Source organism: Strix uralensis, chromosome 6 (assembly GCF_047716275.1).
Source record: "Strix uralensis isolate ZFMK-TIS-50842 chromosome 6, bStrUra1, whole genome shotgun sequence".
Classification (NCBI taxonomy): domain Eukaryota; kingdom Metazoa; phylum Chordata; class Aves; order Strigiformes; family Strigidae; genus Strix; species Strix uralensis.
The window spans coordinates 14,803,068-14,820,774 of record NC_133977.1 but is presented as its reverse complement, the minus strand read 5'-3'; the positions used below and the strand labels follow the sequence as shown (position 1 = coordinate 14,820,774).

Below are 17,707 nucleotides of genomic sequence, written 5' to 3'. Positions count from 1 at the left end.
AAGTTAGATTTTCTTTTTTTAGGAGAGGTTACAAGAAGAGACATCTATATATTTCACAAATTATGTAAGGACAATATAATAAGATTCCTGTGCAATATCTGCATGGAAATTATAATTACATCTCTTACAGTGAGGTTACAGGTCAAACCATAAGGCAGCAGATAAATTTTGAAAAAGCTACCTAGCTGATGGGTGTGCACAACACAGATTCTGGAATTTCAGTCCCATTTACTCAAAATACTCAGTTTAAAAGCATGATAGATAATCTAGCATAGAAGCAGTGCTTGCAATGCTAAGAAAGCCAGTGTTCACCTATGCATGTTTGTTTTTCTTTCACCACTCTTCCAGATGAAGATGAGTTATCTGCCTTTTAAAGTCAGGTTTTACCAATATTCACATGTGGAAAACTGTATACAGATATCAAGAGAAATAAAAATAATCAAAGTCACCCATAAGGAATGCACCTCACTCTACACTTTGAGATTATTTTTCAAGGGCCACAGAGGAGAACGTAAACCAGTCAGTACTAAGGAAGTGTGCAGTCAGCTAGCAGAAACTAGGCAGAGAAAATTGGTAAAAAGCAATAGCAAACAATGACTTAGGAATAAACTTTTAAAGATATTAATTTATCCTACTCTTACTGACCTTTTACACCTTTCTGATTCAGACACTTAGGCCACTAGTTCACTTGATTCTGGATTCTGACACCTTACTTTGTTAAATAATAACTTAGAAGCATGTCCAGGATGGAGGCGGCTCTCATGGGAAGGCTCTGTTCCATGCACTTGTGGCATTAGAATCTAGCTAAAAGCAAAAGTCTAGTCCAATCCAAACTCAGCTGAAAGCATTCCGTTGATACCAGCTGAATTAAGCAAATACAATTTGAGTAAGATCACAAAGGCTAGGCACTGCAAAGCAGCAAACACCAGAATATTTTAGAAAGAAGATTTTAATTTTTTGGAAGAAACAGATTTTCTGAAATACAGAATCAGAACATTAAGACTAAGTAAGATTTTTATTTTAATAGAAAACTCAGAATGATGTAGTATCTGCTCAAACATGTACCTCCACATTCTGCTGCACGTTGCTGTAACAAATTTATTAGTCATAGCTCTCGTTATGGACAGATGGTTCCTACAGCAACAATATAGAAAAATAATTTGGATTCAAGTCTAGAACACTTGCAACTTTTCATATGCAAAAAAATAAATCCAACTAGTCATAGAAAAGTGGCTGATAAGGATGGAGAATAGGGCTGTGCATCTGAATAGCCATGACTATATACATTCCAAACTTAAGAAATGAGCATTTCTCCTCAGCCTCATAAAAATAGTTTGTCAATGAAAAATACCAATATGTAATACATTTAATACAATTTATACTTGAATTTAAAGATCTCAGATTATGGAATAATAAGCTAAAATCAAATGTACGGCTTTTTCAAATGTTCTTGTATATAACAATACTCTCTGTGTATACAGTGTGCATGCATGTACGTGTATACACGCTCAGAAAGAAAGAGATGTATAGAGATTTGCTGAAAAATTCTACAAGATTATCTGATTTCATTGCAGACCACAGCATACAGACTTCCTGGGATCCTTCTAACACAGACTGCTCTAAAAAACAATAATGTTGACTGGTATAACCACATATCTACAACAGGTTTTTGCTATTATGAATTTAATTATTCATTTATTTTTCCAGTCTAGATTTCACTTTTCTAAGTAGTAAATGCTGCTTTGGTAGGATTCTGTACTGTCATGACAAAGTAACTGTGAACATATTGGGAAAAGCCTTGAAAGTATGAATTAATTTTGATAATTAGTAAGTAATAAAGATACCAACAAGTTTTAAGCAGCAACAGATTTAAAATGACTATGTTCTGACTTATTTTCTTTCACCAACAAGCATCTCGAGCAAGAAACTAAAATGAAGAGATTAAATTTCTCTGCCCGCTGTCACCGTGACATTTTAAGCCACCAAAGTCACAGCTGGCACTGAAAGAACAGTGGCATCGGCAGTGACCTCCATCCTTGCGGGACATAAGTTGCATTGCGACGCTCTGCCAACACCGCCTTGGAAAGGCCTGTGGTCTGCAGTGTCTGGCGTATGATGCTTTCGTCGGGTCTTTTCTGAATGTGTCGGATTCTCTGCGGTCCTTGTAGTCGTGGACTGCTCTTGATTTTTCATAGCTCCTTTATTTTTAGATCTGAAGCTGTTATGCTGCTGTCTTCTGTGTTCAGACCTGGAACCACTCTTCACATTATTTTGATCTGCCTCATTACTGGCACCTTGTGACTTAAGAGATCCATTGAGCCGGACGTTTTGGTGCTGTGGGTTGAATCTTCGTCTCTGACTAGGAGGCCCATTCTACCCAGAAAGAAATTGGATAGATGTTAGGTTATCTGAATCCTTCCAACAAGATAAGAAATACAGCAATCAGAATTAACAAAAATTGCAGAATAAAATTTTCAGTGTAACTAGGATAGGGAAAACACTATACAGTTTTGATTGTTGCCGGAGCAAATAACACTTGAAAACTGAACTATGAGTAACATGCTACATCTGAGTAGCCTGGAAATATAGATGGTAGGTTCACCGCTGATGCCAAATTAAAATCTGCCATGATTCAAGAGAATACAGAAAAGGGGATGAAATACTAAGCATCTCAACAGCAGCAGTTAAGAAGCACTGAAGAACTTGATACTGATGGATTTTTTCCAAAATCATGAAAATACCTTTCCTAGTAAAGTACTGAGTAAATACTACAGTAAGCTGCAGGAAGAAGAGAAATTCACATGTAAATTAAAGTCAAGTTAAGAATCCACATGATGGAAGAGATGTCCAATGTGATATCTTGCTCAGAGGAAGCTTTGATCCTTATCAGTAACTGGCTGAATTGCTTTATTTGCATGACTGCCAGGACAGCTGATTCCATACCTGCACTGACATTATGTAACACTCCTACATTTCTCTCCAGGCACCTATTTGAGCCTAAAATCCCTACCTGGACAAAATTCAGACCAATTTCAGTTGGCAGCTTTCCCTAAGCACAACAGTACAAGGACATTCTAAGGTGCTCTTATAATGAAGTAGCTACCAATACACCACAATACTAGAAGCTGTATTATACAGCTTCTGAAATAATATACTTTTAAACCTGACAGGATATACTCATGCTTCAACAGCACATCAACTGATCATTTGCTCCATTGTAGCATGTAGGGCAATCACCTATTATGGACAGCTTTTCTTTTTTCAGTCTTATTAGCTGCCACTAGTCACTTCTGAACACCAGACACCCATCTTTACTGGTATGGCATTTTTGGTATTTCTACCTTGTAGGTTCACACTGCCTTGAAAATGAAGCTGGAAAACATATACTTGCATATTTTCAAAAATTATTAATTAAATATATGGACTGCAAACCAGTATTTGGTTTTGTATTAACAACTTTCAATGCTGCATATGTTTCTGAAGTTCTTGAGATATTTTAGTTTAGTTCATAACTGGTTTCTTACCTGCTTATTTGTTGGGATTCCTTGGGAAGAAGATTCTGTAGGATTGGAAGAAAGATGACTTTGTACTTTAGCGCTGGCTGGTTTATTATCAAAGTTCTTGGCATTACTAGAGGACTTCCGGGTGTGTGCATTTTGCTTGCCAGTTGTTGCATGTGAGGTCATTGAAGACAGCACTGAGCTACATGGTGTTCTTGAGGAATAGTTGTTCTTTGGATGAGAAACTATAAAAAAAGTATTCTGTATTATCAGTTAAATGATCAGCATCTAAACATAAGGCTGTATTCTTACCTTGCTTACAGTTAATTTTGATAGCATCGTTCCAGCCTTACTTTAAATACTGCAGTAAGCTACATAACTAGGGTTGGAATTAGACCATAGCATTTCACTTCTGTGAAACTGCTTCACCATGAAGCACTTCTGAGACAAAAGAGCCAATGTGGTGGAAGTGTGCTAAAACTAGCAGGAGTCTGGCAGAGGTTAGGCTCTGGTCATCCAAGAAAACTTTTCAAAATTTGTGGTACCTCTTGGTTTGCTTGTGAATTTTTAAGCAGTTGAGCTGAACACACATGCTGTCAGGACTGCCTTGCACTGCTGTCCTATCAGTAATGCTCCTAAAGGGGGTCCTTCAGGCAACAAAGGAAGAAACACAGGAAGGAAATGAGTGGAATGACAGTAACTCTCTTGACCTGAGGTCAAAGGAAGTTGTGCCTGCAGACACCACAGACTAAATTCAATTCCAAATTATTCTTTGATCATGGAAGGCTGAATAGACTGACGTTTGCTGTCTATATATGTACTAGCTACAACACAGGTAATAGCCATGAAAGCTCCCTTAATATGTCTAAATATTTTTTTAAGAAGAAAAAAAAAAAGTCTAGTGCCTGTTGCTCATTCCTCTCAAAGGAGATGGTTAACAAAGGTTCTTCTGTACCATGGATATCTATAAAAATTGGAACTGAATGCAATGCACTAATCCACTTCATGTAGATCACGGCAGTCAGCACCATCAGGAACCACTATTGCTCATCTCAGTATATTCCTGCTTCCTAGTATTTTGAGATCGCCTGATTTCTTAGCCACTTCCACGCCTGGATGTGAAGTGCCCCAAACAAACCCTTGATTCCTACCTCTCTGCATTTCCACAAGCTCTTCAAGCTGCCTGCTTCTGTTCAATGGCCCCTAAGCAGTCTTAAAGAGGACTCTGAGGCTATTGAAGTAAAGTTCTTGATCTTAATTTGCTGTTCTGATTATAGAATTTTCCTGCTTCCTTCTGGTACAGATGACGAACCAGAGGATCACTTCAGTGAGACACTTGTTGCTTTATCTAAGAGGTACTTCTATTTTTTCCACTTCTGTCACAGAGAAAGAAGATGTGGAATAATTTTAGCATCTAAGCATCATCTGTTCCATTTTTTGAGGCTCTTATTCATTTACGTCAACAGCAGCCATTTCTCCCACTAGATGTCCTCTTCAGAAAAACAATGCAATGATCTGTACAATTGACAGAATTTTCTGCGTTAAGTTCAGTGAGGTCAGCTGCCACTGAATTCTACTGCTCTCTCTTGTCTAAAATAGACTGTTGCACGTGGAAGCCCATATAAAAATCCAGGTGCTTGTCATAAAAATGTATGTTTAACAAAAACAGATGTACAAGGAAGGGGTACAACCCACCACCGGGCATTCTGGATACTTGTCAGTCCAATTATTTTTGTTTCTTCCTGTCCTTCATTGTGAGTGTATGCTGCCTACCTTCTTCTCATGCTAGAACATGCTTTCCTTTGCACAAGCTCTGTGGTTTTGGTTACTGCCTTTGTTAAAGCCCTCAACATTGGCTGTTTTAGCTATAGACCTGGTATAATCTCTGTTTAAGGGGTATTTGCAGCTCCTAGCAGAGTATGGGCCTCATTGCAGGATCCTCCAACAGAAACATCTTTTGAACTCAACAGCTCTTATCAAAGACATGCCAACATCATGAATTGCTCATCCACGGTCACTGAGGGCAGATTAGAGTGAAGTTCTTCAGATGGCCAGTGCACTCTCAGTCATTTGTAAGACAGCACTGCTTCCCCGCGAATAGCTGTTCTTTTGACTTCACTGACTTGATGTGCTGGTTTGGGCTGGGATAGTTAATTTTCTTCACAGTAGCTAGTATGGGGCTGTGTTTTGGATTTATGCTGAAGACGGTGTTGATAACACAGGGATGTTTTAGTTACTGCTGAGCAGTGCTTACACAGGGTCAAGGCCTCTTCTCCCTCTCACCCCACCCCACCAGCGAGCAGGCTGGGGGTGCACAAGGAGTTGTGAGGGGACGCAGCCGGGACAGCTGACCCCAACTGACCCAAGGGCTATCCCAGACCGTGTGGTGTCATGCGCAGCATATACAGCTGGGGGAAGGAGGAACATGGGGACGTTCAGAGTGATGGTGTTTGTCTTCCCAAGCAACTGTTACATGTGATGGAGCCTGGCTGTCCTGAAAATGGCTGAACACCCATCTGCTGATAGGAAATGGTGAATGAATTCCTTGCTTTGCTTACGCACACAGCTTTTGCTTTACCTAAACTGTCTTTATCTCAACCCATGAGTTTTCTCATTTTTACCCTTCTGATTCTCTCCCCCATCCCATTGCTGTGAGGGGAGCAAGCAAGCAGCTGGGTGGTGCTTAGTTGCCAGCTGGGGTTAAACCACAACACCTCATTTCAGCAGGTCTGCATTGAACTATGCTTAAGTAATACTTTACTGAAAGGAGGTATAAATAATTACCTTGCAGAATTAACTGCAGCTGGAAATTATTTAGGAAAGTAGTTCAATGAGTTTAAAAAAAATAGTCTATGGTTGTACCAGCAGCAGCTGTGGTTATATTAGTCAGGATAATCTTTATAGAATTTTCAATCTCTTAAGCTTCAGGGTATGAGATAGGGTCTATGAGGTGACTGTGAACAATCAGATGTATTACTGGGAAGCTTATGCCTTTGAAACATCCTGGGTTGGCTTCAATGAGAGACAGGATACAGGGTTAGATGAATCTTCGAAGTGTTCTGCAAAAGCAATTCTTATGGTCTAATGAATTAAACTGGTTATGCCTCAAAGGAGTCAGTTCTTTAGCTGTGCAGTCAGAAGATCATTTTGGCAGACTGAGTAATTTTTTTTTCTTTTTTCTATTTATAATACCTCCTTGAAAACAGTAATTATTTTTCTTCCCGAAATTGTTTTCCTTCTGCCAAGATGCACTAGTTCAGCATTGTGTTAAGAGTTTTTCTCCTGAGTGATGGGATATCATGGGACAGGGTGACATTTGGGGCAAAGCATTATAGCATTTACTTTTTTTTGGGGAAAAAAAGCATGACAAAGATGAGAAATAGGCTATCTCGTATTTTGCAACAGGGACATGACACTTGGAGAGAAAAAGAACCTGAATTCCCAAGCAGAAGGGCAGATGATTTGGAAACAGGAACATTTGGGACTATGTTTAGCTCCTGAAAAACCCAGTGAATAATGTTATAAAGCTGAGGAGTTACTTCCTAGCAAGAGAGCGCTGAATTGGTCTCATAACATTATACTCACACAGAGAAGCTTCCCATTTACTAGTTATTCATAGATTATTGAATCTGAGTGTTCCCCAGATTATTTCCACTTAGAAATCCTGTTTAGATGGAAAACTCAACTGATCAGAGAAATACCTGGAAATCTCTGACAAAGAGGGCACTGTGCACATGCAGATGGACTGTGAGGCACATGTACAGTGAGTCTAACGTGTTGCATACTGTCAAGTTGACTTATGTGTGTTCAGCAAGCCGGCTCCATCCAGATACACGGTTCACGTCAGGCTTGCTGCACACACACACACTGGCAGTACACATGCCATTATTTGTGCTGGCATTTCCTGAACAAGTACATGGAACACTGTTCTGAGAACTTCCGTGTGAGAAATCACCAGCACTTACTTTCTCCACAGAGCTGAATTTGGGTCTTCAGCTGTTCTGTATCACAGGAAAATCGGGCAGACCTGCCCAGCTCTTCATCATATTTCCGTTCACTCACAAAGTGCTGCAAAAATACAGACAAATTAACAGTGATTTGCATTCTGAGCAAAAGACTATATGGATGGTACAGAAACCAATCAATACTTATCTTAAGTTCACTTTAAGGCTCAGCAAACCCTTGACCCTGCCCTGTATACAGGATGTCTATGCAGAACCAAGTAATTTCCCATCCTTATCAAGTTACATGTCTCTCAGCCCAGTGATGGGTGGATCACTGCCACTCTTGGGAAGTGGGTCATTTCATCAGAGCATATGTGTTTGATCACTGAACCTGAAGCTATCAGGTTTACTTGTTAATGGATTCTCATAAATGATAAACAGTAAAACTCCCCACTGCTACATTTATGAGGCGATAGCTTACACTTCTCTGATAGTGCCTGTACACAGCTCAGAGGTGCTATAACGCTTTAAGAAGGTATGCTTTTCCCACGGAAAGCTAGTTACCTTTTGGCCCATAGCAGAAATGAACAGCCTGGGCATGTTAACATGACAGCTCTTTCTTGGCATTTACGCTAACAGCTAAAATACCCAAGCAGAAGTAAATGCCTGACCTTAATTTCAGCTCTGAGTTCAGACAGTTGTGCTTCAGCCATCTGACTGGCTAGGTCTGTCAGTCTCTTCAGCTCCTCAGCTTTCTTCTGCCGAGCAGTCAGGATTTCCACTGCCAAATACCAGTAGTTGATAATTAATGCTAGGAAGGTATATTGCTCTGTAATTCATTACTCTTTGGGCATTAACACTGTACATCACACACTTATTCTAGGTAATGATAATATTGTTTCTTCCCAAGGTCAGAATCCACATTGCTGAAGGAACTAACCAAACCATATGATCTCATCTCATACTGGCACTTATTTCTGCATGAGATGCCAGCCAAATACCCATTTAAAAAAAAAATCATATTTGGAAATTTTCCCAGTATTGACAGTAAGAGCAAGATTACCCACTGTAAAATAGTCCTTTGGTGCAGCAAAGAGATGTGAAAATAAATAATAATGTAAATCTTGGTTAGCATGTTACAGTCCTGTAACAACTTTCTGCCTAAAAGCATTTTGCAAGCCTACAACAGCCTTGAGAGACAGCAGAAACTACACTGTTAGACAGGTCAGGGGCCATACAGTGTCACCTGTGGAGTCAGGACGAAAGCAGGGAAATAGAACCTGCCATGTGCAAATGCAGCACTTTGCATGCCTGTAGGCAAGAATGAGGTTTAACTTCCACAAAAATTACTACTGTACCTGTCCAAGATTAATGAAGGGGCCCTATGATACCATCAGCCCTGGACAGTGGATTTCCAAAACGTGGGGGTTTTTTATGCAGTTAGGGCTTAGATCCATATCTGCTGATATCAGTGGGAATTGTACCACTGGTTTTCCTGGGAGCGAGTGCATGTCCTGTAGCTGATTATGGCTACCTGGTCTCTGCAGGTAACCAGAAAGCTGCTGACATGTTTCCATCCACAACTCCTCCCGAGAATAGCACAGAACTCCAAATCCACATCTGTGTCATGTTAGTACTAGAAATGTTAGCATACAAAATTCCAAACACAAACTAATGCCAATCTTTGCTGTAACAACTCATACCTTTTAGTTTCCACACATATACAACTGCAAGAGACTTAGCTAGCAATGGAGGACTTAGACTACTTTTTTAAATAAAAATTTAACCAGTATACATTTGTGAACTAAGTGAGGGTACTAAATGCAAATGAAGCATTCAAGAATGTTACACATATTTGTGACCCTTCTTGGAAGTTCAGAAATCAATAAAAGGACTGTACGCATACATAGCAGTGATATTTTCATCTGCCAGGCAAAGCATTATTCTAACAATACTTTGGTTACTCTTCAGTTTCCTGCTTAGTGCTCTCTATTGAAACACATCCCCTTGATTACTGGGCCATGACTACCACACCTCAGATGGGGTATAAGACAGATATCGTGGTATCCTAATACATGGCTCATCTTGCCTTCCCCCCCCCCCCCCCCAAGGAAATATATATATAAAACGTACTTATACAAAAACCAGAGATGACATGAAAGCCTGAAATCAGTTCAGCTTCCACAGATTAAGAAAAGAGATTCTAGTAAACATCTGGTTTTTGATTTTTTTTTTTAATTCTTCTGATTCATAAGCTTGATCACTGTCCCTTAAAGCTATGCAAGGCCACACAATAACCCACTCCCCTAGTAATTTCCAGTATTCTAACTCATATATGTAATATAAGCAAGCAGTGATTAAGAAATGGAAACAAAGTAACTGACAAACCATAGAAATAAGAAAAAAAAGAGTGGTCAAAAATCTCTGATAACTAAGCAGAAGGAATAAATAATTTACACCTAACTTTATATGAACTTTTGGTTTACCTTAATTTCATAATGAAATTTTGATGCACAGTTCTTATAGATAGAAACTATCCAGAAACTACCCTGGAACATCAAAGACTTACTTGATTGTATACATATACAATGAAAGATGCTGGAATGTTGCTGACCAAACTTATGTACTGTGTAATTTTCTGCAAAGCAAAGCAAATGCTTCCATGACTATTCCAAAAGTTCCCTGTGTACTTTTTTTACTTACTGGCTTCTTCTTTAACTTTATCAATTTCTGCCATTAATGACACTTCTTTGTCTATGATGCTAAAAAAGGGAAAAAAGAAAGAAAAAAACCACAATTTAATCCATGCTAGAAGTCCATCAAAATCAAAAGCTATAACTACACAAAGACTTAGGCCTTAGTTATGGGCAGTTTTTAAATTAATAAGACTTAAAAGATGGAAGCTGAATAAACAGCTAGGCAAACTGACTACAAAAAATTAGTGATAATCAGTGTATGCTGATTTATACAAACATCTCACTGGCCTGTCTGTGTTTCTGCACAGATGTGGAAGTCACTCTGATTTGCCTCTTCAGAATTGTCTGAGCACAGCAATCCTCAAGTAACTAGGCAGTCTTTTCCTAATTAAGCCAGATACAACATTGCTGCTACCCAGGTTAATACAGCTTAGCTCTCAGTGCAATATTAAGAATAAACCAGAATTAAAGCCATGGGGAAAGAGGTCCTTCTCTTCCTTAAATAGATATATTCTTGCAAAATATGTCAGGGTAAACAAAAAAATGGTTTGTAATGTAAATAAGCATTAATGTATCTCTATAACAGAGGTCAACTTCCTTGCCCCCCATTCTCTCCAGGACTGGGAAGGTGTGGTTCCACTTTTATCTGGCCTTCCTAGAGGTCTCATGTGCCTCTCCTTTCACAAATCTCTGCTGTGCAATGTCTGAGTGCTTTTAAGCTGTCAAAGTGCAAACTCATCAGGTGGGCCTACTGAGAGCAGACAGCGGGTCTGGTAAATTGTTCACATTGTCAGCCTGGTGATATTGTTCAGTGAAACACCACCACTGCAGAATGCTCTCCAGTGGATAGTGCTCTGGTGTGCCACTCCATTTTCCCCTCACTGGATTATTCTTAGTCATGTTCACATTTAATAAACACCACCAATGTTAATGTTTATGTTTGCATGTGAGTAAACTCAAGCAGATGGGGGGAAATTGCAAAAAGTAGGTCAAACACCAGGAGTAAATCTAGGCATGCACTCAATGGAAGACTGGAGTTCTCAACCCTTACAGTAAAATCATCCTTAAACGTAAGCTTTTGCACCCAGTGAAGACACCGAGTTATATGTGAACTAGCTTCCATCAGAAGGAAGATGTCGTAGAAAACTCAAGAACAAAATATTTGCCTAGAATGCCCTAAGCAAGAAAGGAAAGATCCTACAGAATTCAGTGGGCAGCAATCAAAGACAGAAGACTTACATAGGAAAGAAGGACTGAGGGGTTGTTGACTAAAACAGTGAAAGACTAGGGAGCGGGCAGTGTAGGGAATAACATGGCAGATACACAGCTGACTCAACCAGAAACTCAGCAGCTAGAACGTGTTCAAGTGCCACGCAGCCTTCCTTGAAATCTTCTCATAAATTAACCAAGCTCATACAGGAGGTTTGCAACAGAAATTCTGCAGAGTCCTACCCTTGGGCTTTACCAATCAACCATGCCACCTTTAGAGGAGGAGAGGCTACTACCTTTACACTGCCTCCCCATAGTCAACAAGAGGGACAGAAGCAGGTTGGCTGATGGCAAAGGATGCAGCATAACACATTTTTCTGTTTCATACACATAAACAAGACTAAAAATACTGGTTGGGCCTGCCAGATCAATTTAGTGTGACTTACACACCATAGGAAATAAAACAGCAGGTTTTTTTATGGTAGAGCAAATCAGTTAAGAGGCATACACTTACAATGAAAGGACACACTTGTTCCAGTTGGCCCTCAATATTCTCCAGGCATAAGCATTAAGCTTGGACGCCAAATAGGCAGGTGATGATTCCAGCTTGCTAATCTAAATAGCAATAGCTTTTCAGAATTAATCTATTTTCAATTAGCTTTTGTAGCTACATGGTATAACAAACTTCCTTGGCTTTCACAGCAGGTGGCTGCAAGGAGTCTTGTAAGTTCTCATCTGTTTCTACCCTCCACAAAAAAAGAGATTTCAATGGTCTTTAGTATTTTCCCCTAAATTTAAAAGTCTGCACATTTTTGCTTTTGCTGTCTCCATTACAAAAGTGCCTCCCTAGTGTACTAAACTGGTAATATAAACTTCTGGCTGGAAAAAATATTCAAGGAACAAGCTCACAACAGGAGAGCTCATCAGAGCTCTATTTTCACCCAGTTCATTCCATGATTGTCCTCTTCCCACTCCAACGACAGATCCTTGCTAAACTGCTTGGCCCTTAACATTTTGATGCCAAATAAAAACACTTTTAATACCAGAATTAGAACTGTAGCAGTCTTATATTTATCATATTCTATAGTCAGATCCCATTTATTACCAGCCAGTTTTTCAGTCCTAATCTTTTATTGTGGTCTCTGATGAACATTTCAGAAAAGCGTTTGGATGTTGTAAGTAGTACAGGCCAGGACTCTGATGAATTTGATGAAGAACAACCACTTGACTACTTCCCTTGTAGCTACAGACTAACACTGTAAAAACTAAAGAATAAAACAAGAGAAAAAGTGTTTGGTGCCTTTGTCAATATGACACTAACTTACTGTGATAAACTAAGTTTCTTTAACAGACAGATCTTCATAGAGTTGCCCTTCCCTGAAGACAAAGCAGCTGTACTAACTTATACCAGCTGAGGACATGGACTCTCTCTCCTGACAAAAGGAAAGGAACGCACTAATTCTCATCTGGCCACATTTCTCAGCTTAGAAATCATGAACTACCATATGTTATGGAATAATGGGGGAAGTTAACATTTCTTTAGAAATGTCATAGGCCAACCAGCACTAGGAAATGTTATGCTTCTTCTTAGTTCACATAGGGGTCAATTATTAAGGAAATGGAGTAGGAATCAATTTGATTCCTTTCTAGTCACATAGAGAACTTCAGTGCAAAACCAACCAACTCCTCCTCCATCAAGAACTTGGCAAAGTTATAAACAAGTGAAAACAACAGAGAGAAAGCTTGAAAACTGGGTTGGAAAGAAAAAGATAAAGACAAAACAAATACAAAAAGAAAACTAAATGCTAACAGATACAGAAGGACAAAGGACAAGAACACTAAGGAAAAAGCAATGGATCAAATCTTGTCTCTTGTTCCTGCTAAGATCCCACTGTTTTCATACGAATCTCGGAGAGCCACTTAAGCTGAACAGCTTCTTAACTCATGAGAAGTTTAACTGGTTTTAACATATTTTCTGGAATAATGCCCTACTCAGCCTCCATAGGATGATCATGACCAGACCATAGTGCTAGCATTATTGAATCACAGAATCATCTAGGTTGGAAAAGACCTTGAAGATCATCTAGTCCAACCACTAACCTAACACTGACAGTTCCCAACTACACCATATCTCTAAGTGCTAAGTCAACCCAACTCTTAAACACCTCCAGGGATGGGGACTCCACCACCTCCCTGGGCAGCCCATTCCAACGCCTAACAACCTGTTCTGTAAAGAAATACTTCCTAATATCCAGTCTAAACCTTCCCTGGCGCAACTTGAGGCCATTCCCTCTTGTCCTATCACTTATTACTTGGTTAAAGAGACTCATCCCCAGCTCTCTGAAACCTCCCTTCAGGTAGTTGGAGAGGGTGATGAGGTCTCCCCTCAGCCTCCTCTTCTCCAGACTAAACAACCCCAGTTCCCTCAGCCGTTCCTCCTACGACATGTGCTCCAGACCCTTCACCAGCTTTGTTGCCCTTCTCTGGACATGCTCGAGTCATTCAATGTCCTTTTTTGTAGTGAGGGGCCCAAAACTGAACCCAGTAATCGAGGTGCGGCCTCACCAGTACCAAGTACAGGGGTAAGATCGCTTCCTTGTCCCTGCTGGCCATACTATTTCTGATACAAGCCAGGATGGCATTGGCCTTCTTGGCCACCTGGGCACACTGCTGGCTCATGTTCAGCCGGCTGTCAGTCAACACCCCCAGGTCCCTCTCTGACTGGCAGCTCTCCAGCCACTCCTCCCCAAGCCTGTAGCGCTGCTGGGGGTTGTTGTGGCCGAAGTGCAGCACCCGGCATTTGGCCTTATTGAAGCTCATACAGTTGGCCTTAGCCCATCGCTCCAGCCTGTCCAGGTCTCTCTGCAGAGCCTCCCTACCCTCGAGCAGATCAACACTCCCACCCAACTTGGTGTCATCTGCAAACTTTGAGGGTGCACTCGATCCCCTCATCTAGATCATCAATAAAGACATTAAACAGGAGTGGCCCCAAAACCGAGCCCTGGGGGACACAACTTGTGACCGGCCGCCAACCGGATTTAACTCCATTCACCACAACTCTTTGGGCCCGGCCATCCAGCCAGTTTTTTACCCAGCAAAGTGTGTGCCCATCCAAGCCACGAGCAGCCAGTTTTGCCAGGAGAATACTGTGGGAAACGGTGTCAAAGGCCTTACTAAAGTCAACGTAAACAACATCCACAGCCTTTCCCTCATCCAGTAAGCAGGTCGCCCTGTCGTAGAAGGAGATCAGGTTTGTCAAGCAGGACCTGCCTTTCATAAACCCATGCTGACTGGGCCTGATCACCTGGTTGTCCTGCATGTGTTGTGTGATGGTACTCAGGATGAGCTGCTCCATCAGCTTCTCGGGCACCAAAGTCAAGCTGACAGGCCTGTAATTTCCTGGATCATCCTTCTGACCCTTCTTAAATACGGGCGTAAGAATTGAGAATGCTCAAAGCTTGGCTCAGCAATACCCCCTGGGAATGCATTTTCTTTCAATGTTTCTTAGTGTCCACTTGATACCAATGTTATACCAAGCCAGTACACTCCCGTGCGCAGTCTGCAGCCATCGGTGTGCTGTGGACAACTGGACACTGGGTGCTATAGGAACTTTCTGCACACTCATGTATCAGCAGATTTGGCCTCTAGCAGAGCAAGGAACAGAATGCATTTCAGATCTAAAGACACCTCGGGGACAATGTTCTGCTAATTCCTTCCTCCCTAATTATGCTGTTTCTCTTGGGTCTTCTATAGATGTTAGGAACCAGAGTTAAAATCATAAACATGCTTCTATAGCTGAGGTTCTGGAGAGGCCATACCCTTCTCAATTTTTTCTGATTACTCCCTGGACTAACATTCTATCAGGCATCAGCCATCCCTTCTCCTTCAACATCAGCACTCAAATATATTCCATATACCATTTGAGACTCCTGTGACAAACACACAACTCAGCACCATCGCTTCCCTCTCAACGTACCTGAGTCCATGCCCTAACCATGAGTCCACAGGATCCCCTGATGTAGTAGTATTTGTCAGTTCTACTATAGGTGTTCAGTTTTTTATGATGCATTTATAATACTCCCTGGAGCAAATACTGGAACTCAAATCCCCTCTCTCATTGACCGGGCTCAAGGACAGATCTGAATCAAGTGAGTCTTTGTGACTGATGCTGGAGCCAAAACAGAGTGACACTAATACCTCTTTCTTTTTGTTTCCCTTTGCTACACCTCTTCTTTTTCCCCTCACTTTTTCAGGATCGGGACCTGGGTACCAAACTCTAGCTATCAGCACCATATCATTGTTCACTGCAGGTGAATATCTGTAGTTTGGAGCACATGATTCAGCACTGTTTGACTTTAACATCCAGACAAAATTTTGATGTGGGGTTCAGGAAGGAGATGATTTTGTTGAAAGAACACAGCAAGGCAGAGGCTTAATGTAGAGGACATGCAAATAGGGCCAGAACACAGCCAGTGCTTGTGCTGTAGAGATATGAGATGCAGCAGGAGAGATAGCAGCTCTCTAGGATTTGTTTTGCTGAAGTGATTCTGAAGGCAAGAGCACAAGTGTCCCATTCTTTGTCAAACAGACAGTACTCGTGCCTTGGACTTAGGCTGGCAGAATTCACACTAGCATACAATGGCAAAAGACCTGCAAACACCAAACTGCAATGAGTTGCCAGCACAGCAATGACAGGGGTAAATAATGCTGACAGCTGCCTCATTTCACAGTTTTATACTCAGAAAAAATTCTGAATTTGTCCTGACATTAGTGGAAATAAATTAATCTTCCTCTAGTTTACTGCATGAAATTTAGTGCTTGCACAGTGAAAAAGAAAAGATATTTTCAGTCAGCTGCAATACCTCAAAATCCCACTAAAATGATTAAAGTTATTAGTGCCTCTTCAGAAAAGCTGCTTCAGATTGCCAGGCTGGCTGATTTATAGCTTTACTGATGAGAATCACAAGGGTTCCAGATGACCAGAATCTTCTCTTTCCTTCTGCCTCTTCTAGGCATTATGATAAACCTATTGTGCCTGAAGAGATGGGGAAATAAAAAGACCAAGCTGACATGGAGGCAAACATGCTGACACAACTCACAAAGGTAAGCCACAGCTGCGTGGCACAGAGGTTACTGTTAAGAGTGTAATTCAAGTGAGTCCTTTCAAAACCCTTTTAAGCTCCCCAAAATGCCAATTTTCTCCTTGAGGTGTTTAATAAGCCTCACTCTCCCCTGAACCATCTTTGTGCATAGTTTGAGAATGAATGTTGTTTTGGAGACTGAGAAAGACACAGTCCGCTGTGGCATTCTGAACAACTACAGCAGGGTTCTTCCTCTGAAAGGGGGAAAGAGCTATTTTTTCATGGGCATCCTCTGGGGTCTGGTTCAGCAGGTGAGACACTGGAACACTGAGGTACAAGTCCTTTTTTCAGGAGGAAGGGAGTTAGTTGTGAAACACTGCTGGAGTTTGATAGCTTAGGCTTCAAAAAAAATACAACACACTATTCTCCAGTGACTTTGCTCTGTCAGCGGGCTTTGGAACAGACCCCAGTAGCTCCTTAAAGTTGTGCTGGTTAACAACCTGCTGATGGACTCAAGCAAGTTTAATGGACATTAGTACTGTTACTGTCTCTGCTATGTCTGAGCTGAGATTACATGCAAATTCATGGGACAGTCCTGATAAGCTCAGTGTTGGTCTTTAAGCATTATGCCTTATTTCCTGTACACATTTCCCTTCTAGCATGAACATATCTGACCCACAGGCGGGGTGAAAAAAGACAACTGATAAGAACCTCTAAGACAATTGCATATTTCACAAAAGAATCCCCCACCTCAACCCAAAAGCCAGAACCGTCCCTGTCAAACTTTCAGCACAAGGAACTAGAATGATGTGATGAGAATGTAAATATAAAACCCAATCCCCTGTAATGGGTGATTACAAGCTTTATAGGATTACTGAATAGCCATGTTATTTTGTAACTGAAGAAATCATACTTCAAGTTTTCTTTATATTAATAAACCCGTAGGAAAAGCAATTGTTACATTACATATTTTACAATGTCTCAGTAAATTATATTCTTCCAGTATTAGCTTATAGTATTTAAATGTTCATGGTGCTTGAAGGTTGCTATTGGATCACTGTATTAACACATACACAATGTTTACACAGCAAACCAGATTATATGAATTTTCATTCTGACCACAAATACAGTCTGACAATAAGCAGATAAACAAAAGACAAAATAAATCAATTTCACTGAAATCCTTCCCTCTGCAGTGTACCATCTGGTAAAAGTAAAAATGCCCAAAGGCTTTTAGTTATTCAAATTTATTTTGTGTTATTCTTTATCTACCTTCA

General features: G+C 40.6%; 1 protein-coding gene across 4 annotated transcripts in view; it reads right to left on the bottom strand.

Moving 5' to 3' along the window:
* Positions 1-932: 932 nt before the first annotated feature.
* Positions 933-17,707, bottom strand: part of SPATS2L (spermatogenesis associated serine rich 2 like) — a 155,043-nt gene continuing 138,268 nt past the window's right edge. For all 4 annotated transcript variants that reach the window (XM_074872806.1, XM_074872807.1, XM_074872808.1 and 1 more), the window contains 5 exons: positions 10,148-10,206; positions 8,116-8,225; positions 7,466-7,568; positions 3,525-3,745; positions 933-2,373 (listed from right to left, as the gene is read on the bottom strand). In XM_074872806.1, coding sequence (XP_074728907.1) covers positions 1,975-2,373; positions 3,525-3,745; positions 7,466-7,568; positions 8,116-8,225; positions 10,148-10,206 — 892 coding nt within the window. In that variant the 3' untranslated portion in view covers positions 933-1,974. The remainder of the gene's footprint in view (positions 2,374-3,524; positions 3,746-7,465; positions 7,569-8,115; positions 8,226-10,147; positions 10,207-17,707) is intronic.